At 43.4% G+C, this 24859-nt stretch overlaps 1 protein-coding gene and 1 pseudogene across 3 annotated transcripts in view; both read right to left on the bottom strand.

Annotated features, from left to right (window-relative positions):
* Window positions 1-505: 505 nt before the first annotated feature.
* The window catches only part of LYPD5 (LY6/PLAUR domain containing 5), a 61010-nt gene continuing 36656 nt past the window's right edge, over window positions 506-24859 (bottom strand). Inside the window, exons 1-5 of one of the 3 annotated variants that reach the window (XM_049109529.1) lie at window positions 13218-13247; window positions 2378-2506; window positions 1882-2058; window positions 1519-1665; window positions 506-1320 (exon numbers count right to left, since the gene is read on the bottom strand). In XM_049109529.1, coding sequence (XP_048965486.1) covers window positions 1061-1320; window positions 1519-1665; window positions 1882-2058; window positions 2378-2441 — 648 coding nt within the window. In that variant the 5' untranslated portion in view covers window positions 2442-2506; window positions 13218-13247 and the 3' untranslated portion in view covers window positions 506-1060. Of the gene's footprint in view, window positions 1321-1518; window positions 1666-1881; window positions 2059-2377; window positions 2507-4520; window positions 4672-13217; window positions 13248-24859 lie in introns of those variants that run through there. The other 2 variants (XM_025424726.3, XM_049109533.1) reach the window with 2 other exon arrangements.
* LOC112643894 (transcription factor BTF3-like) lies at window positions 22048-23120 on the bottom strand (annotated as a pseudogene).

Here is a 24859-nt window from a genome sequence, read left to right as displayed (position 1 = left end):
GTTGCTCTTTGCCGAGACCTCTTTATCCTAGGGGCACCTGAGTGGCTCAGTGGTTGAGTGTCTGCCTTTGAGTCTCACATAGGGTTCCCTCCCTCTGCCTATGTCTCTGCCTATCTCTCTGTGTCTCTCATGAATAAATAAAATCTAAAAAAAAGGAGCTCTTTATCCTTTAGGAGTTTGCTTATGATTCACTTCTTCCAGGATATCTTCCCCAGTCTCCACAGGTTGGAGCCTCGCCTCCGGGTTCAGCCTTGCCTCGAGTGCTTTTCTGTCAAATTAATCAAGACTTGTGTGTTTGGAAGGTAGAATTGCCCAATAAATGATGGGGTTGAGAGGCACACTCCTGGCTCTTAATTCACCAGATACATGAGCTTGAGCAAGTGGCTTCACCCCTCATTTGCTCATGGGCATCATAATAGTCCACTCACGCTGGACAGGCTATTGTGTCCCAACCAGTCCCTGTTCATCTCATTAAATTCTGACCATAACCACCTCGAAGTAGGGCTTGTCATTATTGTAGGTTTTATTTTCACCTCTGCCTTATAGGCGAAGAAGCATGTGTAGAGAGATTGAGTTACTAGCCACAGGCTAGATGGTAGAGCTGGGATTCGAACCCATGCAGGCTGGCTCCAGAGTTTTGGTTCCTAGGATCTAGGATATGCTGCCTCTTGAACTTCTCATGTTGATATGAATAAAGACATTATCAGAGTTCCCCGCTGGCTCCAGAAGCACAGCACAGGAAACCGGGTTGTGGGGTGCCAGGGCCTCACTGGTGCTCAGTAATAGCTATTGTTAGAATTGCTCTTCATGTGGGCAAAGATGTGGCTGTTTCTCCCCACCCTGGGATGATGGGGACCTTTCCCAATTTGTCCCAGGTCTGCTGATCAGGTATGGACAGGATGGGGGTGGGGAAGTGGGGGGTGGGTAGCAGAGAGAGACAGGAGTGCAACTCCTGTTTGACAACATTTCCCAGTGAGCCACATTACAGAGGCTGAAGTTGCGAGAAGCAGGGGCATGCCTGCCCCCAGCATCCTGCTCATAAAGAGGCTGGAGGGGCTGTTTAAGGGAGAGGCACAAGGGGTCCTCCCAGAGTGCCAACCAGCAGGGGGACCATGAGGAGCAGGGCCATGATGTGGGGCGCCTGGGAAGGGGTGGTGGCTGAGGCAGAGGTGAAGGGCTGGGTCACCGAGTCCTTGTTGCAGAGGTGCCCCTCACAGCAGGAGCCCTGGAGGTCGATGTTTGTCCAGGGGCTGGAGGTGCCCTTGATGGTACAAGAGGGCCGGTGGCAGGTTCTGATGTACACAGGGACTGAGAAATTGCCTGGAGAGGAGAGGGCAGCGAGGAGAGGGTTAGAATGGAGAGGGGCAGCTGCACTTGAACCTCCACCTCAGAGCCACGCCTCCCCCTTCAGACCAGTGGCCATGTCTCCTTGTCAGGCCAGTCTAGTGAGGCTACCCTCAGGCCCTGCCCTGCCTTCACATCCTTTGCCCAGGCTCTGCCCTGCTCCCAGCCCCTCACCGACGGTCATTTGGCCATTGCCCTGAAAGCAGACGCTTTGGTCCTGGTGACAGCGGACTTGTCGGGACTTCTCTGGGGTGCAGTCCTCCGGGTGGATCCCCAAGCAGGCGTAGCATTCCGTGCCGCTGAGATTTGGAGGGTTGGGCGCTGGCATGAGAGCGTAGACGCACACTCAGGTAATGATTGCGAGGTACGGTCGTGTGGGTTGCGCACTGCATCGGGGCGCCCGCCTCGCCTCACAGACTGGAAAGCCTGAATCCCAGCCCGCGGGAGGAGGCGCCCAGTGGAGGCCACGCCCCTTCCCCCGCCGGGGTCGGGGCCCCTCCCAGCCCACCCCGTGCCCACCCCCGCCCTCCGGCTCACCCGGGCTCAGATTGGGGATGGAGTCGTGGGTCATGAGCTTGGCGTTGCACAAGTCAGTCGTGCAGCCGCGCACCACCGAGTAGTCGGGCGGCAGCGCGCGGTCGTCGAACAGCGTCTGGCCCGTAGGGGGGCCGGTCCAGCAGCCCTTCTGCACCAGGGTCACTGAGGCGCGGTACCCTGGGGGCGGAAGGGGACGGGGGCCTGGGGCGCTGCTTGGTCCCAGCCTTCCTCCTCCGGGTCTCTAACCTCCTCGTCCTCTATCTCACTCTTCTCTCGGGCACTCACCTCGCCTCTCCCTGCTGCCCTTCCCTCTCCTCCCTCTCTCCCTGCAAACTCCCTTCCCCTACGCCCCCTTCCCCTCCCCTGCCCCCCTCCTCCGGGCTCCCACAGTCTCCTTCTGCCCCACCGCGCCCCCTCTCTCACCCCAGTCTTTCTCTCTCCCCTCTTTCCTCCTCCCTCCGTCCACCTCCGCCCCTTGCCACTTCCTGTCCCTCACCAGTGTCCAGGGACAGGACAGCCTCAGAGCATCCGTGCCGACAGGAGACATTGTGGAATTTCATGCTGCTGAGGTCAAAGGGCCCGAAGTAGATGTGTTGAAAGCTGTAGCATTGCTGGGCCTGGGACGCTGAGGAGAGAAGCGGGGTGGATGCGGTGAGAGGAGCTTGCGGGGAGGAGTACGGACGTGAGCCTGGTCCAGGAACTCCCCCACCCCCATCCTCAGCCCCCTAGCAAACGACAGCCTCGGAGCCAGGGGCTCTGCTCTGAGGGGAGCCAGGCCTTGGTGCCTAGAGAGAACTAGGGTCTGCTGCGGTGCTTGGTCACCACGGCCTCTACCTTCTGGCAGAAAATGACCTCTGTGCATCTGCCAGTCCGGTTTCCCCCCCCAAGCTGTTCTGGATCTCCACCCTCTTCCAGGAAGCCCTCTAAGATTTAAATAAAGGAGGAAGTGATTCACTCCTGCTCTGCCAGCCTCTCTGCCAAATTCAACTCAGGATGTCCAGTAGCACTAAAAGGCTGTGGGTAGAAAACAGACTCCAGCATAGGCAATGGGCTGTGCAATCTTATACTGCAAATATATGCATATAGGCAGCCCCAGTGAGACAGACACACACAAAACACTTAAAACAGTGACATAAACACAAAGTAACTAAGTTGACATGGGCTTATGCAAATCTCACAAACACATAGAGTATCCTGAGCTTCAACAGCAGAGTTCTACAATCACACATAAAAGCAGTGCCACCCAGGCCCTCCAGTGGAAACTCTCCCAACCTAGACATATGCAAGATCATACTAGCAGACAGAAAAATGTGTGGAACAAAACAGAAACAAAAACAACATGCAGAGAGACCCAGGGACATAGGAAGTCATACCCAGAGAGAGACAAATATAGTCTTAAGAATCATAGACATGCAAATAATATGAGAGACCACAACTATGCAAAGTTAGAGATACAGAAAAGAGATCTACAAAAACATAAAAAAGATTTTATTTATTTATTTGAGAGAGAGAGAGAGAACGTGAGCACAGGAGCAGGAGGAGAAACAGAGGGAGAGGGAGATGCAGGCTCCCCATGGAGAACAGAGCCCAGTGCTTGATCCCAGGACCCGGGGATCATGACCTGAACCAAAGGGAGATGCTTAGCCAACTGAGCCACCTAGGCGCCCCCCAGAACATACGATTTTAAACCATAGACAGATAAAGACACAGAGAGACATGGGGCACAGACACACAGAGAGACAGACACACATCAAAATACCCGAACACATGAACACAGAGATAAATACAGGCCTGCCATTCACAGGGATGTACAAACACAAAGAGACATGGATATACAGAATTATACACACATCTCTTTTACAAAGAAAGTGAAACTCAGAGAAAAACAGACCCATAAAGCATTTGTTCAAACTCTTGTTCACATATGAAATCTGGTACGGAGAAACAGGCACATGCACACAGACCCAGCAGGCACACCCATGAAGACACGCACGTAACTCAAAGTGTCTTCCGTGGAAAAGCAGACAGATACACAATGGGCGGGGTGCAGGCTTAGCCTCCTCTCCGGCTCTGCTCCCAACTATGTCCTTGTCCTTATCCAAACTAGGGGAAGGGGTTGCCTGAGGATGAGGCCAAAGTTCTCAGCTAGTTCTGGAAAGAGCCCCCAGGGTTCCCCAGAAGTACCTCTGAAGGGGGAGTGGGCAAGGAGGATGAGAGGCCGCAGGGACGGGGAGAGAGATGGCAGAGAAGATAGATGACTGATGGGAGAACAGAGAAGACGCATGAGAAGGACACAGTCTCCAGGCTGCTCCTCCACCAAGACCCAGGATCCAGCCCCCAGCGCCTCCTCCCTCAGACCCAGGAGTCCAGGCCCCCAGCTCCCTCCTCCCTCAGACCCAGGAGTCCAGGCCCCCAGCCCCCTCCTCCCTCAGACCCAGGAGTCCAGGCCCCCAGCCCCCTCCTCCCTCAGACCCAGGAGTCCAGGCCCCCAGCCCCCTCCTCCCTCAGACCCAGGAGTCCAGGCCCCCAGCCCCCTCCTCCCTCAGATCCAGGAGTCCAGGCCCCCAGCCCCCTCCTTCCTCAGACCCAGGAGTCCAGGCCCCCACCGTTCTTAACACCTATCTCAAAAGTCTGGGTACCTGTTAGGTGGAACACAGCCCCAAAGAGACAGAGCAGGATGGTTCTGGGGGCTCCCATTGTCAGCTGTGGAGCTGAGCTGAGACACCCAGGACAGTTCCTCCTGCTCTGATTTCTGTCTGGCTGGTTCTCCCTGCTGAGCCCCAGGCATCCCGGCTCTCCAGCCTGCCCGGGATTCCTCCACCCCCGCCCTTCCTGGTCTCCTCCTAGGTAATCATGATGGGGCCATGATGAGTCCTTGGTGCTGAGGAGGGAGAGGGATTGGGGTCTGGATTTCCCAGTCTGAGGGAAGAGGGAGCTAGAGTCCTATAACCTGTAATTTGGGGAATTTGTTATTTGCAGTATCTCTTTCAACCCTGTTCCCCACATTGTGTTCCAGTCTGAGGTTGGTACATATGGTCTCTTGATTTCTCTTCTCTTTCTATCCTGGAACACACATTATGCATAAACTCACACACACACACCCTCCAATGCTGGGCCCATATCTCCAGACCCAGACCAACACCATCACCTCCTCCTAGAAGCCTCTTATGACCCAGGTCTCCTCCACTCATCCACCCACTCTCAGCCTCAGGCATCTCCCATGTCTCCCAGCCATGGTCACCCTATCTGTCTCCCCTGTCAGGCTGAGAACTCCTCAGAGGCCTCGGGGATGTTTGCAATGTTGTATGAGTGAATGAACCAATGAATATACAAACAGAGAAGCAGAGAGAGACAGACAGATAGGGAGGCAGTGACACACAGGATGCAGAGACAGTCATACCCAGTGTGAACAGATGTAACTGTAGACACCCAGACAAACCCAGACCTGAAGAGAGACACCCTGATGAACAGGACATAATAAATATTTATTTATACATGTTTATTAGATTACTAAATGAATGAATAGAAAAATATTGGAGGAGATAGAGACACAGGCAGAAAACCAGAGGGACACACTGTTCCCCGAGGACACGGACAGACCCTGTGGGCGGGGGGACATACAGACGGATGCCCCCGCAGGCAGCTGGAGCTGGGGTTGAGACCCCCAGTCAGCACCTCCTGACCTGTCTCACTTCTGCCTCTTGGTGGAGCTGCCTGCTGGGACCACACCCTTCACTGTGCCATACAGGGTGGGCACCAAGCATGTGCAGAGACCTAGATTCATAGACCCACAGACGATGGGACAGGGCTGACATAATGGCAGTGACCATTAATGGTCCTGGAGCTTCACTAAATTTTCCTTCCTGGCTACAGGTCCTTGACCTCCCTCTCCTTAGGGCATTTATTTTAGAAAACTTGGTGTTGTGAATTCTTTCTCTGTCTCTTTGAAATGTGGGTAAAGCTTCTTCCAGTCTCTTAGCAGCTTTACAACCTGGAAGGCCATTCTCAGGGACCTGGGAGCCCTCCCTTTGAAAAATCATCCTCGAGGGAGATAGCACCCTGTCTCCCAGGCTCTGTGGGAGGGTAGGAGCTGAAATTGAGTAGAAGATAGTTTGCAAACACAGATGGCCTGATCTCAGAGAAAAACACCTGGAAACTCAGAATTAATAGTGTGCTGGACAGATCCCATGGACCGCCCCCCCTCCCCCCCCCCACTGTTGAGTAGCACTGTTCCACTAGCCCATCCAGGGCTTAAAATCCTTACCATGTTTTGTTTTGGTGGAGTCAAGCTCAGTCTCTCTCCTCTATTGGGTATAGTTTGTTTGTTTTTTAAGTAGGCTCCACACCCAGCATAGAGCCCAACATGAGACTTGAACTCATGACCTGAGCCAAGATCAAGAGTCAGACACTTAACCAACTGAGCCACCCAGGTGCCTCTGCCATCCTCTTGATCCTCTTGAACGAAGTCTCCTGTGCCTGTTTAACTTTGTTTGGTGCAATTTTTCTGTGACATCAGACACCCAGGCATGGTAGACATTCACCAGATTCTGGACTCTCATAGGCATGGTCATCTTCTTGCCAAATCACGGCCCCTCCCATCAAGCATCACTTCCTCAAACCTGTTCTGCATCCAAATTAATCTTCCCACAGCTCCTGTTCCTGCCCTAGGCTCTCTGCTGGGTGCTAGCCACACAGGGGCAGGGTGGAGCTAAAGGCCCCTGGAGAGCAGAGACTGGCCAAGGAAGGAGGCTGGCTTTTCTGAAGCCCCTGTGGATGGTAGAGGCTTTGGAGGTGTTCACAGTAGTTCACAGTTTCAGAGATTGAGGCTTGAAGAATCATCAGACCAGCTAGTTTATTGTGTGAATGTGTGTGTGTGTGTATGTGTGTGTGTATGACAGCGTGTAAGTGACTGTGTGAGTGTGTGGCTGTGTGTATGTGATTTTGATTCTGGGTCTCTGTTAGGTACTTTTGGAGGCTGTGAGATATTAGGTGGGAAGCTCTCCATTGCAGAAGGTAATCAAGCCGAGACCTGGTCTAGGGATTTGGACAAGGCTCTTATACCCACATGGGGCTGGACAACATGAACTCTGAGCTCCCTGTGAACCCAGGGATTTTTTTTTTTCAGTAATAAACTTTAGTAACCAAATAATTATTTAAAAGATTGGGTGGAAACTGAGGATGTTTGCTGGTAGACATTAAGGTGCTGTTTTTTAAAAAACTTTTTACCATTAGAGATTTTCAAACCTACACGAACCTGCAAAGAACAGCATGCTCACCACTAAGACTCAAAAATTGTTAACATATCACTTGTGTTATATTTTCTTTCTTTGGTGCTTATAGGGCATTGAATTGGATTCCTGCAGTATTTTACCTTAAATATTAATTTCACTTAAAACACCATTTAAGAGTAAATGATTTTCAAAGTGTGCCTTTGGCTTATGTTCTAAGTTACAAATCTTTATGAATGTCATGAGCAGTTTCTAAAAGGGGGTCATTTGCTACCTCAAATTGAATTCCTGATGCTATGATGCCACCAAATCAGTTTTCTCTTTGCATACTGAACAGTTTCAAATTTATTTTCAATAAATGTATTTTCATAACTACCGTACGATCTACCCACGGACTACCCTACGATCCAGCAACTGCACTACTAGGTATTTACTCAAAGAATACAAAAATACAGATTTGAAGGGGTACATGCATCCTGATATTTATAGCAGCATTATCAACAATAGCCAAATCATAGGAAGAGCCCAAGTGTCCAACGACAGATCAATGGGTAAAGAAGAAGTGGTTTATATACACAATGGAATATTATTCAGCCATCAAAAAGAATGAAATCTTGCCGTTTGCAATGACATAGATGGAGCTAGGATATGTTATGCTGAATGAAGTAAGTCAGTCAGAGAAAGACAAATACCATATGATCCTACTCATGTGGAATTTAAGAAAGAAAACAGATGAACATAGGGAGAGGGGGGGAAGAAAAAGGAGAGAGGCAAGCAAACCATAAGAGATTCTCAACAATAGAGAACAAACTGAGGGTTGGTGGAGGGGAGGTGATGTGGGGATGGGCTAGATGGGTGATGGGTATTAAAGAGGACACTTGTGATGAGCAATGGTGTTGTACATAAGTGATGAATCACTGAATTCAGAAACCAATATTGCACTGTATGTTAATGAACAAAATTTATATAAAAATGTATTTTCAGGGGACACTTTGGTGGCTCAGTGGCTGAGCGACTGCCTTTGGCTCAGGGTGTGATCCTGGGGTCCTGAAATCGAGTCCCACATTAGGCTCCCCAGGAGGAGCCTGCTTCTCCCTCTGCCTATCTCTCTGTCTCTCATGAATAAATAAAATCTTTAAAAAAATGTATTTTCGGTATATTTGACATTTACTAGAAGTTGAAAGGTAATTGTAGAGTGCTTGAATGATATTTAAAAATTCAGCAGTATACGGGTGTCTGCCTGGCTCAGTTGACAGAGCATGCAACTCTTGATCTCAGGGTTGTAAGCTCAAGCCCTATGTTGGGTGTAGAGATTACTTTAAAAATATAATCTTTAAAAAAATTAGTAGTATAGCAGAAATTTTTGCTGCATTATTCATTGACCAGTTGGATTTGTTCCTCCAAGGAGAGAGAAGGGAAGACGAATCAGGAGGTGGTAACTTAGAGTCTCTGCTCCAGCCCCAGCTGCCTACTAGATCATCTGTCTGGATGTCCTCAACTACCTGATGTTTGAGTGTCTGCAGGTTCTGTTTGAATGCCTTAAGGATGTTTTCAAGATCTCCTATTGTATTCCATAAGCTTCCACGAACCTTTCAATTTTCATGCACATACAAATACTTGACTCTCAAATGATTTTCCCTTCAGATTTGGTTTGTGCAGCAGTTTAGTAAATGTATCATTGTCTGTCTCCCCAAAGTGAACAAAATTCTCTAACGTGTTTACACATAGGAATAGGTACTGTCCTGAAATCTGCCTATCTAGCAATAATTTTTAACTGATTCGTTAACTACAAGCAGGCTTTGTAGCCAAAATAATGGAGAAATACCCTAGTGTTCTTACTTCATTCAAAATGATTCCATGAATGAAACATGCTATGATTGTAAGATTATTTAAATGCCATCCCCTAGATAATATGTAACACTACATGCGGCCAATCTTTTTTTTAAAAAGATGTATTTATTTATTTATTTATTTGAGAATGAAAGAGAGAGAGAGAGAGGACGTGTGCATGTGAGCAGGGCTGGGGGTGGGGGTGCAGTGGGAAAGAATCTCAAGCAGACTTTCCGCTGAGCACAGAACCCAACACGGGGCTGAAAGTGGGGCTCAATCTCATGACTCTGAGATCATGACCTGAGCTGAAATCAAGAGTCAGAAGCCCAACTGACTGAGCCACCCAGGCACCCTTAAGGCCAGTCTTTATTTCTGCATAAATATTTTCTCATAAGTTATCAGAATTGTGGAGTTTTGCTCTGGAGCCCTAGTCATTGCCTTGTCAAAAACGGAATTATGTACATTGTGTGCCAATATTTTCTTTTGTTATTTCACACAGATGCTGCCTGCAGCATTGATATATATATATTTTTTGTACCCGATCTTATTTTTTATAGTTCAGCAGTGTCAAGTATAGTATTCACACAGTTGTGCAACCCAGCTCGTGGACTTTTTCATTGTGCAGTCTGAAACTCTAGGCTCTGTTTTTGGGACTACCTTCATCCTGATATGAGTATGTCCCTATTCTTACCTAAATTGGGGGAAGGGGTTGCCTAAGGACTGTCAAATTAAATGTTGGATACAGTATTGTTAACTGTAAGTATCCACCACCCTCTCTACACATTATCTTTTTTTTAGCTTTTTTAAAAAAGAGGGATCCCTGGGTGGCGCAGCGGTTTTGCGCGGGCCTTTGGCCCAGGGCGCGATCCTGGAGACCCGGGATCGAATCCCACGTCGGGCTCCCGGTGCATGGAGCCTGCTTCTCCCTCTGCCTGTGTCTCTGCCTCTCTCTCTCTCTGTGTGACTATCATAAGTAAATTAAAAAAATAATAAATTAAAAAAAATTAAAAAGATTTATTTATTTATTTATGAGGGAGAGAGAGAGGCAGAGACACAGGCAGAGGGAGAAGCAGGCTCCATGCACCGGGAGCCCGACGTGGGATTCGATCCCGGGACTCCAGGATCGCGTCCTGCGCCAAAGGCAGGCGCCAAACCGCTGCGCCACCCAGGGATCCCCCCATCCTTTTTTTTTAACAATAGGCTCCATGCCTAGTGTGGAGCCCAATGGGTGGGTTTCAGCTTACAAAAGATCAATACCTCAGCCAAAATCAACAGTTTTTTTTGAGTACAAATGATTTTTGCACATTTTACTCTGTCAATATGCTGACAGTATACAAATCAAAAATAATAAACAATTTGAAATTATCTCTTACATTTACTTAGCATATAGCAGGTATTGGATGAGATGCTGCAAGCATGTTATATTACTTCTTTTTTAATTTATTTTTTATTGGTGTTCAATTTGCCAACATATAGAATAACACTCAGTGCTCATCCCATCAAGTGCCCCCTCAGTGCCTGTCACCCAATCACCCCCCCCCCCCCCCCCCCCGCCTCCCCTTACACCACCCCTAGTTCGTTTCCCAGAGTTAGGAGTCTCTCATGTTCTGTCTCCCTTTATGGTATTTCCCACTCATTTTCTCCCCTTTCCCCTTTATTCCCTTTCACTATTTTTTATATTCCCCAAATGAATGAGACCATATAATGTTTGTCCTTTTTTAAAGATTTTATTTATTTATTCATGAGACATGCACACACAGAGAGAGGCAACGACATAGGCAGAGGGAGAAACAGGCTCCATGCAGGGAGCCCGATATGGGACTCGATCCCGAGTCCCCAGGATCACACCCTGAGTCAAAGGCAGATGCTCAACCGCTGAGCCTTCCAGGCGTCCCAGAAATCAAGAGTTGGTGCTCAACTGACTGAGCCACCTAGGTGCCCTTACACATTCTCTTTTTCAAGTGTATTTTTTTCCATCTCCAGAGAAACAAAGATTAATTATAGGATACTTTGAGATGAAATAAAGTTACCCGAATCTGATAATTTATTCCCTAGTTGGAAGAATTTGTGTGAAATGATGTTTCTGTCTACCACGACGTCTTTCAAAAGTTAACATTTCTTGGGCAGCCCTGGTGGCTCAGCGGTTTAGCGCTGCCTTCAGTCCAGGGAGTGATCCTGGAGAATTGAGATGGAGTCCCAAGTCAGGCTCCTTTGCATGGAGCCTGCTTCTCCCTCTGCCTGTGTCTCTGCCTCTCACTCTCTCTGTGTCTCTCATGAATAAATAAATGAAATCTAAAAAAAAAAAATAATTTCTTGGGGTGCCTGAGTGGCTCAGTCGGTTAAGCGTTAGGTCTTGATCTCAGGTTCCTGAGTTTGAGCCCATTGTTGGAGTCTATGTGGAATGTGGAGCCTGCTTTAAAAAAGAAGTTAAAATTTCATATTTAAAGTGAATAATTCTTGGGCAACCCTCTTGGGCCGCCTCCCTTTTGGGGAGCTTTGTACTATGACTCAATAAACTACTATCACTCAATAGACTTTGCTGCCCACTAGAAAAAAGTGAACAATTTTTAAGATTTTAAGTGTTTAATATTCAAATGCTGACATTTTGAGAACCTAAATTTAGGAGTCTGATATACGAATTAGATCATTGGATTGGCAAAAAGTGTATTAATGAAAGGATTCTTCACTTACCCTTTTCCACTCATTTCTTAAAATTTTTCCTTCACAGTTTACATAGAGTAGAGAGTAAATTCATGTCAATCATTAATGGTTTTGGATTCAGCTATATTCTGCTGAAATAACCACTGTGGAAATTTTTTTCTCCTGCTACCTTATTTTTTGAAAAAAATTATTCAATTATTTAATTAGTTCTATTAGCTATTAAAGCTAAGAGATTTCTATTTTCTTTTCTCTCTCTTTCTTTAAAGATTTTATTTATTCATGAGAAATACAGAGAGAGGCAGAGACATAGGCAGAGGGAGAAGCAGTCTCCACGCAGGAAGCCCGATGTGAGACTTGATCCCGGGACTGCAGGATCACGCTCTGAGCCAAAGGTAGACGTTCAACCATTGAACCACCCAGGCATCCCGAGCTTTCTATGTTCTAATCCTGAATATGTTTCCTTCTTGATAGATGTCAAAGAAGGTTAACATTTTACTCTAGAATCTTAACATCTTAAAATAATATGTAGATGACAAGTCATTAAAATTTAATAATAGTTAATTTCTATGCTGATGAAATTGTTAAAGCAATAATAAACAACTGCTATAATAATATAATCAACAGACTGTTGAGTAATACTCTTCAATTTCCACCCACGTACATTCTTTGTGGATTACTAAGGGTAATTGAACATTAATTATTATATAGTGATTCATGCCAAGTGAAAGGATTTGTGGACTTAAATTTGGAACTCAATAATTCTATTCTGGTACAGTCAATAATTAGAAAATATGAACTGTAATATGAAATATTAAATGCATCCAAAGCACAGACACCAAGAAGGTTTTTTTTTTTTTTCTCATTAAACTTTTGTTTTAATGAGTCTCAAAATTTTGTGGCAGATATTTGATCCAGTTGTCTACATTGAAAAGTACTCTTAGGGATCCTTGGGTGGCTCAGTCAGTTGATTGACAGATTCTCGGTTTCAGCTCAGGTGGTGATCTCAGGGTCATGAGATTGAGTTCTGGGTTGGGCTCCGTTCTCAGCAGGGAAATTCTCCTTCTCCCTCTGCCCCTCCCACTCATGGTCTCTCTAAAATAAATAAATAAAATCTTTTTTAAAAAATAAAAATTCCTTTATAAACAATACTGATTTTTAAAAACTAATAACCTAAGAGGCACCTGGATGGCTTAAGTTGGTTAAACCTCTGACTCTTGATTTCCACTCAGATGGTGATCTCAGGTTTGTGGGATCCAGCCCTTCAACGGGCCCCACACTCAGCGAGTGTCTACTTCTTTCTTTCTTTCTCCCTCTCCCTCTACTCCTCTCCACTTTTTAAAATAAATAAAGAAATAAATCTTAAAAAAACTAATAACTTAAAACTGTCATACGCACACACAAAAACCAAATGGCCCACAAAAAATTCTCCTTTCCTTCTGAAGGTCTCAAGATGCAATGTTATCATTAACTAGTCTTTTACCATTAAACTTAAATGGTCACTTGACACAAATAGTTCTGAGATCATTCTTCCACCGCTGATTAGGACGGGGGTGGCAAGAATTGGGGATAATATTCATTTAGACTTCTGAGCTTTCTGGGCAGACTTGATGACCTTACCAGCTCCAGCTGTCTTCCTGTCCACTGCTTTGATGACACCCACAGCAACCTTCTGTCTCATGTCATAAACAGCAAATCAGCCCAGAGGAGGATCATCATAGAAGCTCTTAACATGCATAGGCTTGTGAGGAACCATATGAACTATGACAGCATCACTAGATTTCAAGAACTTGGGACAATTTTCTAGCCTTTTTTTCCCCCAGAATAACGATCAATCTTCTTCAACTCAGCAAACTTGCAAGCAATGTGACTGTGTGACAATCCAGCACAAGTGCATATCCAGCACAGTTCAGGATAATCACCTGCTGCTTCCATTGGTGGGTCATTTTTTTTTTTTTTGGTGGGTCATTTTTGCTGTCACCAGCCACATTGCCACAACCAACATTTTTGACAGATATGTTGCTGGCATTTTAGCCCATGTTGTTCCCAGGAAGAGCCTCACTCAAAGCTTCATGGTGCATTTTAACACATTTGACCTCATTTATAACATTGACTGGAGCAAAGGTGACCACCATGCTGGATTTAAGAACACCAGTCTCCACTCAGCCCATAGGGAACAGTACCAAAACACCAATTTTGTAGACATCCTGGAGGGGTAGACACAAGGACTTGTCAGTTGGACGAGTTGATGGCAGAATGCAATCCAGAGCTTCAAGCAGTGTGATTCCCCTAGCATTCCCATCTTTACAGGTGACTTTCCATCCTTCAAACCAAGGCTGTGTTTGCACTTGGCTCTAGCATGTTGTCACCATTCCAACCAGAAATTGGCACATACGCTACTGTGTTGGGATTGCATCCACTTTTCTTAATATAGGTACTGACTTCCTTAACAATTTCCTCAGATCTATTCTGGCTGTTGGGTGGCTCAGTGGAATCCATTTTGTTAACACCAACAATTAGTTGTGTCACACCCAGCATGTAAGCCAGAAGGGCATGCTCATCGGTCTGTCTGTTGTTGGAGATACCTGCTTCAAATTCAAATTCATCAACAACAGTAGCAACAATCAGGACAGCACCATCAGCCTGAGATGTATCTATAATCACTGTGGTTTTTTTAAGAGATTTATTTATTTATTCATGAGAGATACAGAGAGAGAGGCAGAGACACAGGCAGAGGGAGAAGCAGGCTCCACACAGGGAGCCCGATGCAGGACTCAATCCTGGGACTCCAGGACCACGCCCTGGGCCAAAGGCAGGCGTCAAACAGCTGGCCACCGAGGGATCCCCTGTAATCATGGTTTTGATAAAGTCTCTGTGCCCTGAGGAATCAATGATGACCACATATTACTTTGCTGGTCTCGAATTTCCACAGGGAGATATCAATGGTTCGAGTTCATGTTCAGCTTTCAGTTTATCCAAGATCCAGGTATACTTGAAGGAGCCCTTTCTCATCCCAGCATCTTCCTTTTCAAAATTTTCAATAGTTTTTTTTTTTTTATCAATCCTACCACAATTGTAGATAAGATGACCAATAGTGATAGACTTTCCCAAATCTAAGTGTCCAGTGACAACGATGTTGACATAAGTCATTTCCTTTTCCATTTTGGTTTAGGTTTAGTGGTGTTTTTCATGACACCTGTGTTCTGGGGGCAAACCTATTGTGGAAGAAAGGTGATATTTTTTAAAAGATGTTCTGCACATCAGGTGAAAAGCAAATCCTAGTGCAAAAGCACAGGCTATTTTAGACAATATGAGATCAATGAGGTCTTCCCATTTTCTTTCTTTCTCTTTTGTATTTTTTAAAATATGTTTTTATTAATTTTTAAATTATTTTTATTGAGGTTTAATTGATATGTATAATATTAATTGCAGTTGTAAAATGTAATGACTCGGTATTTGTGTATATTGCTGATGATCACCACAATGATCACCATGATAAGTCCAGTTTACCTGTGTCCCTATAAAAGGTCCTTACATTTTCAAACTGATTTGGAAGAGGAATAGTAGCAATCAACCTTGTTGGATCAAGACACTTTGCTGCCATCTGCTGGTTTATAAATGCTGGTAAATTATTTATAATTTACTTTGCAGTCAGCAAAAGAGTAAGATAATACACAAATATTTAAAATTTTTTTCAAAGTAATAAAGATGTTTGTGATATGAGTGGCACCTCCTTAGGTATAGTGCTCTTGTGCATTGTCCAACATGAACAACTGTACATGGTGACTGTGGAAAGCCACACACAGATGGGGCAGTTGTGGGAGGAGGATTGGTTCATAACAAAGTGGAAGACAGAAAGCTTCTAGGAAGTGATCCACAGCCAGGAGGAGCAGGACTTGGGAATTAAAGAAAATTTTATGGCCATCTAAAGGGATGTTTGAGGTCAGGGGTAGGCAATCAAAGTGGAAGGAGTTGTTGGAAGGTGATCAGGTGTGAGAAAGGGACTAGAGCCTAGTCCCTAGTCCCTACCCTGCATTTACTGTGTGTTCTCAAGAGAAACCTTCTTCTTCCCTGAGTTCTTTTGCTCCCTTCAGATGTGAGGAAGGGCAGGAATTTCTGTACTCTGGGAGCCCTGCCCTCTTTGACCTTCCAGGTTCCTGAGAACTAACGAGACTGAGGTTTCCAGGAATGGGTCAGAATGAGGGGTGGGATCATAGTCTCTAATTGTAGGAGGTGATATGGTTGAACTTCAGGGAGGACTTGGCTATATTTTGGCCACACCAGTGTATACACCCACCCGCAACCTGCACTGGTGTGGGGAGGGACCAGAGGATCTCAGGTGAGTGCTAGGAAGAACACTCAGAAGAGTCTCCCTGGACCCCTGAGTTCCTCCATTTCTATCCACAACTATCTATCTATCTATCTATCTATCTATCTATCTATCTATCTATCATCTATCTATCTATCTATCATCTATCTATCTATCTATCTATCATCTATCTATCTATCATCTATCATCTATCTATCATCTATTTATGAGAGAGAGGAAGAGAGAGAGAGAGAGAGTACACAGTGGGGGAGTGAGAGGGAGAAGCAGACTCCCCGCTGAGCAGAGAGCCAATCGAAGGGCTCTCTATTCCAATACCCTAAGATCATGACCTGAGCCGAAGGCAGATGCCCAACCGACTGAGCCCCCCAGACGCCCCTATCCACAATCTTCTGAATGTGCCAATATCCCTCTGTATTCCAAACTTCTCTACCTTTTCCAAGGATCTCCTTCTCTGCCCTTCCACCTCTCACCCATCATAGATTACCTCACTCCCCCCCCTCCTCCTCCTCAGGCACAACCTTCTTCCTCCTACTTCTCTTTCACTTCTAGAACTATTTCCCCAGCTTTGCTTTTCACTCCCACCCACCTCCTTTCATCTCTTTCTCTTTGCTTCCTTCCAGCTTCCAACTCTCTCCAAGCTGACCTTCCCTTGCCTCTCATTTCCTGGCCTTTCTTTCCTGAGTCCATTCTACTGCCCGTTGCCTGAGGTTGCCAGATAAAATATAGGATGTGAATTTAAATGTGTATTTCTGGTAAGCAGTGGATAATTTTTAGTAGAAGTAGGTCCCAAATATTTTATGGTGCATACTTACCTAATTATCTAAAATTCAAATTTTATTAGGTGTCCTTTTTTTTTAAGATTTTATTTTTTTAAAGTAATCCCTACACCCAACGTGGGGCTCAAACTTACAACCCCAAGATTATAAATCACATGCTCTACTGACTGAGCCAGCCAAGTGGCCCAGTGTCCTGTATTTTTATGTGCTCTATCTGGCAAATCTACTCTTGTCTTCCCCTGATTTCTCTGGCCATGTTCACTGCATCCACGCTGGTCTCCCTGGAGACCTTGTAGCTCTCAGGCAGGCAGTCCATTGCTCCCCCACCGCCTCCAACTCCAACCAGCTTAGCTCCTCACCAGCCACTCTGGGCCTCCTCAAAACTTGTCAACAAAACCGAGACAGTGCAGGGGACCTACAGGACATTGCATAACTCTGTAGCCATTATTGGTTCTGTTTGGTTGCTACCAGGGCATATTCATTGTTATATGGTTTATTCCATCAATGTATTTGTTTATCCTTAGGTCTTTACAATGGTAACTAAATTAGTGTAGCTCTAGAATAAATCTTGAAATAAAGTGGTATAAGTCTTCCTCCTTTTTCTTAAAGATCGTCAGGGCTACTCTAAGCCTTTCTATATAAATTTTAGAATTATCTTGTCAATTTATATTTTAAAAAGCTGGCTGGCATTTTTATTAGAATTGTGTTGAATCTATAGATTCATTTGGGGGAGCACTGACAGGCCAAAAATACAGAGTCTTCCTATCCATGAATATATATCTGTCCATTTATTTATGTCTTCAATTTTTCAAAGCCAGTATTTTATAGTATTTACTGTAGGCCTTGCCTATCTTCCATTAGTTTTAATGTTTTTAAAATTCAATTATAATTGACATACACTATGATACTAGTTTCAGGTGTGCAAGATAGTGTTCAATGTTTTTATGCATTATGAAATGATCACCGCAATTGGTCTGTTACCCTCTGTCACCAAAGTTATTACAATATTATTGACTATATTTTCTGTGCTGTACATTACATTCCTCTGACTTATTTTATAACTGTAAGTTTGTACCTCTTAATCTCTTTCATCTATTTCAATCCCCTCTTTTCCCTGCCCCGTCCTTTGCCAACTACTAGCTTGTTCTCTGTATTTGAGTCTTTGTTTTGTTTGTTTGTTTTATTTTTAGATTCCACATTTAAGTGAAATAAGATAATATTTGTCTTTCTCTGTCTGACTTATTTGACATAGCATACTACCGTGTAGGTCCATTATGTAGTCACAAAGGCAAGATTTCATTTTTAAGGGTTGAGTAATATTCCATTGTATATACATATATACATATATAGAAGTTATATATATAAATTCTTTATCCACTTATCCATCCTAGTCACAAAGGCAAGATTTCATTTTTTTTCGTTTTTAAGGGTTGAGTAATATTCCATAATATTAGAAGTTATATATATATAACTTCTTTATCCATTTATCCATCAATGGACACTTAAATGCTTCCATATCTTGGCTATTGTAAATAATGCAGCAATTAACTTAGGGGTACATGTATCTTTCCAACTTAGTGTTTTGTTTTCTTTGGATAAGTACCCAGAAGTGGAATTGCTAGATTGTGTGGTAATTCTTTTTTTTTTTTTTTTTTTTTTTTTTTTTTTTGTGATTGCATGGTAATTAGATTTAAAAGAATTTTTTTTGAGGAAACTTCATACTGTTTTTCATAGTGGCTGCACAAATTTACATTAATTTACCATTATGACCCATTGTGCATGAAGGTTCCCTTTTTTCCACATCCTTGCCAACACTTGCTATTTCTTGTCTTTTTGATACTGGCCATTCTGACAGATGTGAGGTCGTATCTTACCACGGTTTTCATTTGCATTCCCCTGATCATGAGTGAGATTGAGCATCTTTTGATATGTCCAGATACTTTCTCTGGAACGATGTCTATTCAGGCCCTCTGCCCAGGTCGTTTGTTTTAGACATTGAGTTGTATGAGTTCTTTATATATTTTGAGTATCAACTTCTTGGATATATCATTTGCAAGTATCTTTCCCATTTAATAGGTTGCTTTTTCTTTTCTTTTTTTTCTAAAGATTTATTTATTTATTCATGAGAGACACAGAGAGAGGCAGAGACACAGACAGAGGGAGAAGCAGGCTCTTCTTGGGGAGCCTGGTGCAGGACTGGACCCCAGAAACCGGGGATCACGCCCTGAGCAAAAGGCAGACACTCAACCACTGAGCCACCCAGGCGTCCCTCTTTTCTTTTTTCTTATCCATTACCTTCCAACCTTCCACCTCCACCTCTACCTCCTCCTGTTCCTTCATCTCAGTCTCCTGTCTTTTCCTCCTATAATACGGGCTTTGTCTGTTGTTGCCTTTCAGCTCTCTGAAAGAAGTGAAGGAGCAGGCAGTGGGTTGGGCATCGGTTCTGGTGCTTGTGCTTGGGGAGGAGTGGATTTCGGATTTCTGGCATCCACCTGGCCTTCTCTCCCCCTCTTCATGATTTTGACTATTGGGAAGTGGGGGGTCTGGTCAGGTGTGTAAAATTTTTGTCTATCCTCATCTCTCTGGACCAGTAGGTTGCTTTTTCATTTTGTTGATGGTTTCCTTCACTGTGCAAAAGCTTTTTAGTTTGCTGTAGTCCCATTTGTTTATTTTTGCTTTTGTTTCCCTTATATGGGGAAACACCAAAAAAAAATATTGCTTAGTGGCACCTGTGTGGCTCAGTGGTTGAGCATCTGCCTTTGGCTCAGGTCATGATCTTGGGGTCCTGGGATCAAGTCCTGCATTGGGCTCCCCACAGGGAGTCTGCTTCTCCTTCTGCCTATGTCTCTGCCTCTCTCTGTGTCTCTCATGAATAAATAAATTCAATATTTTATTTTATTTTATTATTTTTTTTTTCTGGTAATGGGATGAAGTTTATTTTTTTTTTATTTTATTTTATTTTTTTTTATTGGTGTTCAATTTACTAACATACAGAATAATACCCAGTGCCCGTCACCCATTCACTCCCACCCCCCGCCCTCCTCCCATAAATTCAATATTTTAAAAAATATTGCTTAGACTGATGTCAAAAAGCTTACTGGGTGTGTTTTTTTCTAGAAGTTTTATGGTTTCAGATCTTACATTTAAGTCTTTAATCAGTTTTGAGTTTATTTTGGTATATGGTGTAAGAAGGTGGTTTAGTTTCATTCTTTTGGATGTAGCAGTCCAGTTTTCCCAACGCCATTTGTTGAAGAGACCATTCCCCTACACCCCCTGCATTGTATGTCCTTGCCTCATTTGTCATAAATTAATTGATCATATAAGTGTGGACTTATTTCTGGGCTCTATTCTGATCCATTGATCTCTGTTCCTGTTTTTGTGCCAGTACCAGAATGCTTTAATTACTATAACTTTGTAGTATAGTTTGAAATCAGGGAGTGGGATATCTCCATCTTTGTTTTTTCTCAAGATTTCTTTGGCTATTGAGGGTCTTTTGTGGTTCCATAAAAATTTTAGGATTATTTGTTCTAGTTCTGTGAAAAATGCCATTGGTATTTTGATAGGAATTGCATTGAATCTATGGTTGCTTTGAATAGTATGGACATTTTAACAACACTAATTCTTCTAATCAATGAACATGGTATATCTTTTCATTTATTTATGTTGTTTTCAATTTCTTTCATCAATGTCTTATAGTTTTGAGAGTACAGGTCTTCTAACTCCTTGGTTAAATTTATTCCTAGGCATTTATTTTTTTTTGATACAACTGTAAATGGGATTGTTTTCTTAATTTCTCTTTTTGATAGTTCATTATTAGTATATAGAAATGCAGCATTTTTCTATATACTAATTTTGTATCTCACAACTTCACTAAATTCATTTATTAGTTCTAATAGGGTTTTCTTTTATAGCATCTTTTGGGTTTTATATATATAGTATCATGTCATCTGCAAATAGTGGCAGTTTTACTTCTTTCTTCTAATTTGGATGACTTTTATGTCTTTTTCTTGCCAAATTGCCATGGCTAGGACAATTCCAATACTATGTTGAATAAAAGCGGTGAGAGTGGGCATCCTTGTCTTGTTTCTGATCTTAGAGGAAAAGCTTTCAGCTCTTCACTATTGAGTATAATGTTAGTTGTGAGTTTGTCATATATGGCCTTTATTTTGTTGAGGTACATTCATTCTATATCCACTTTTTTAAATAGAATTTCTGTTATAATGGATGTTGAATTTTGTCACATGCTTTTTCTGTATCTATTGAAATGTTCATATGATTTTTATCTTTCATGTTGTTAACGTTGTGTATCAGATCAATTGATTTGTGGATGTTAAACTATTCTTGCGTTCCTGGAATCAAACCTGCTTGGCCATGGTATATGATCCTTTTAATGTATTATTGAATTCAGGTTGCTGATATTTTGTTGAAAATTTTTGCACCTATGTTCATCAGAGATATTGGTCTTTTGGTTTTTTGTAGTGTCTTTGTTTTTGGTATCAGGGTAACATTCACTTAGCAAAATGAGTTTGGATGTGTTTCATCTTCTTCAATTTTGGGGAATAATTTGAGAAGGATAGGTATTTTTTTAAAGATTTCATTTATGTATTCATGAGAGACAGATACAGAGAGAGAGAGACATGAATAAATGTCTCTCGTTTGTTTATTCATGAGAGACAGAGAGAGAGGGAAAAGCAGGCTCCATGCAGGGAGCCCCATGTGGTACTCAATATCGGGACTCCACGATCACACCCTAGGCTGAAGGCAGGCACTAAACCGCTGAACCACCCAGGTTTCTCCAAGATATGAGTATTTTAACAAGAAAAAATATTTTTTTAAAATTACAGCAGACATATAGAAGGCTATTAGACCCCAACAGCATGACCAAACCCTTCTTTGGCAGCATTTATGTAGTTCTGATACAGGTCTAAAATATGTTAATAAAGAATTACTAAATATTATCCTTTTTGCTTAACAAAGTTCTAAAAGAAAGTCAAGAAGTGAATATTTTGAATTAACATAATATAAGCAATGCTTCATAGGTTAGATTTGAAACAAAGGATTATATGGAATGGTAGAGAATCATGATATCATGAAAATAAAGGCTATTTTCCCAAGTTTTATTGTGAAAAAATTTAAAGGTGCAAAGCTTTTGAAATATTAGTTCAATGATTGTCTATATATCTACCATCTAGATAGAAATTATTAGCATTTGTCGTATTTGTTTATCTATGTTTCTACATCATTTAGCTTTTGATGCATAACAAACTGCAAATAAAACTTAGTGGCTTAAAACAACAAGCATTTTATGTTTTTTTATTTTAATTTTTTTCCCTAGGCAAAGAACTTTATTAACCTTGTTTCAAACTTTATTCCCAGGCTTCTTCAGCTTAATTAGCTGCAAAGAATGAATTGTGTATAAGCAAAGACTGAAAAGAGCTGCAGTGTCCAAGGGGCTTGGGCTTAAAAATATTAGAGATCTAGATTTTAACAGATCCATGAACAAAATTTTAAAAAGCAGTCATAATATAAAATAGCAGCTCCCAGTAACTTCTTCAAGTTTTATCTTCTTCAGAAGTTGACTCAATTCAGTTTGCTTCATTCTTGGAAGCTTCATCAAAATTCTCCACAAGATATGGAAGTGGAAGGTATTACGCTGAGTGAAATAAGTCAATCAGAGAAGGACAAACATTATATGGTCTCATTCATTTGGGGAATATAACAAATAGTGAAAGGGAATAAAGGGGAAAGGAGAGAAAATGAGTGAAAATATCAGGTTGGATGACAGAACATGAGAGATTCCTAACTCCGGGAAGCGAACAAGGGGTAGTGGAAAGGGAGGTGGGCGGGGGGTTGGGGTGACTGGGTGATGGGCACTGAGGGGGGCACTTGACAGGATGAGCACTGGGTGATATGATATATGTTGGCAAATTGAACTCCAATTAAAAATTTAAAAAAAAGGAAAAAAATTCTCCACAAGATCTGGAACTTCATCATCATCCTCCTCTCCGGTAGCAAGTGGTGCTTCTCCATCCACAGATTGTTTGGGCAGAGCTTCAGCCAATCTTCTTAAACTAGTCAGACTGTCTGCACCAAGCTGGTTTAAGATACTGAATAGCATTTCTGTCAGCTGCTTTGTCTCAGCATGGCCTGTAATGGTGAAAGTGTTCACTGCCAGCGATGCCTGAACTTTAGGGTTGTTAAAGTGGATCACTGTTCCTTGGCTTGTGAACACATTCACTTCTTCAATACCAGAGATATTGTTTACCCCTAACTTCTTTAAGGAGAACTGAAGTTTTTATCATCTGCTGTAGCTGTTCTATGAACCACCTTCTTTTGGTGAGCAGTTCCTTTTCCACCAATGCGCACTTGTGCTTGCAGTTTGGCGAGTTTCTCCTGGTTCGTGATAGCTTCTTTCATCTTGTTGGAGTGGAAATGGGACCATGCTGGGGAATAGGGTTGGTGCTCAGGGGATCTCTGGCGGACCAGCTGAAATTAGGTGCACACACGCGGGGATGCAAGATGGCAGCTCCATTTTATGTTTTAGTATGCGTTGACTTGATCCATCTCTCCTACGATCTATCATGTGTCTATGGTCAGCTGGTGGATCCAATGGTGGCTGGATGATCTAAGATGACCTCAGTTACAAGACTAGTACTTGGCTGGCTGTCATCCAGGCCTAGTTCTCCTCTAAATGGTCTTTCAACCTTCAGCAGGCTAGACAGGACTTCTTTCATATGGGAGTGGCAAGGTTCCAAAGGGTAGCAAGAAAGGGCAACTTCCAATAAACAAGTGCTTTTCATGCCTCTGCTCAAGTTATGTTTGCTAACTTGTCCCATTGGCCAGAACGAGTCACAAGGCTAGCAGACAGTCTTTGTGGAAGGGCAGTAACAAAAGTGAATAATTTGTGGTTGTTTTTGCTATCTATCATCTATCTATCTATCTATCTATCTATCTATCTATCTATCTATCATCTCTAATGAACCATTAAAAGCAAATGGTAGATATCATTTGCTTCACTCCTAAATAAAAATCCTGGAGTTGGTAAGGGGTCTTTTCTCAATGTGACTCTCCTCTTCCCTCTCTGTGGGCCATTTTTGAAAAGCTAAATGATTTCAATGCACACACATACCACTCTGCCCAAAATAGGACATCCTTGGCCTGTCATGTGCAGTCATGCAAATGCAACATCACCTTTCACACAGTGAGACACACTCTTGAGTCTATCACACACAATGTTCACACACAACCTCTACTACCATATTTGTGCCTCACCATAACAGAGACACACTCCAGTCTTGTCTCACACCTGTTGCTCCATCACGTGTGACTAGGGAGACACTCTGACCCTATTTTGCCCTTGTCACCCTCAAGTCTGCCACACCATCACCTTCTTCAGCTGCTCATGTTCACCTCCAGCACCTCCTTCCTCCTACTCCCACTGTGGGCCAAGGCCAGCATTCCTACAGCCCTCTGTGCCTGAGTCAATGTCTTCTCAATCTGAGTTGATTTCTGCTCACATGCGAACCCAAGAACCATGAGAATGCTCTAGGGGACTTCAGAGACCCAAGGCGCGGTGGCCTATGGGAAATGTAGCTCAGTGCCAGAAAAGCAGGATACTAGAAAACGTAAGGGTCATTGAATGGCCTGGCTTGGGGAGTTCCTGGTAGTTGTAGTTGGTGTCCCAATGCACAGGTGTTGGCTTGTGCCAGCCTTGCACTGTGGAGTATTTCAGCGTCAGGTCACTGAGTACACATCCAGGACGAGTGTCAGTAAGGCAGTGGTGGCCGCTGAGGTGCCCCAGCCCTTGGAGTAGCACTGGGAACACCAGAGGCAGTGTGTGGGGGGGTGTGTTGGGGGGGTGCCTAGGCGCTTGGGTGCCTGATATAATGGAGTGGTGGTAGATGGATGCACGGGTGTGCAGAAGCCAGTTCCTACTGGCAGATTCTCAGAGAATTTGAGACTTGTGTTAAACACAACCATTATTTTTTAATTATGTAAATGTAAATAAATATATTAAAAACTAAGGTAACAGAGTCAAACGAATCACTTTCTTATTAATTATCTGTGCTCTTGAGATTATGTCTATAGTGTCTGTATGACAGAAATACCATATGATTGTGTACTACTGCACATCCCTTTCTAGCTCCACTTTTAGT

The sequence above is a fragment of the Canis lupus genome, chromosome 1 (assembly GCF_003254725.2).
Source record: "Canis lupus dingo isolate Sandy chromosome 1, ASM325472v2, whole genome shotgun sequence".
Taxonomy (NCBI): domain Eukaryota; kingdom Metazoa; phylum Chordata; class Mammalia; order Carnivora; family Canidae; genus Canis; species Canis lupus.
This window is presented reverse-complemented; position numbering and strand designations above follow the sequence as displayed.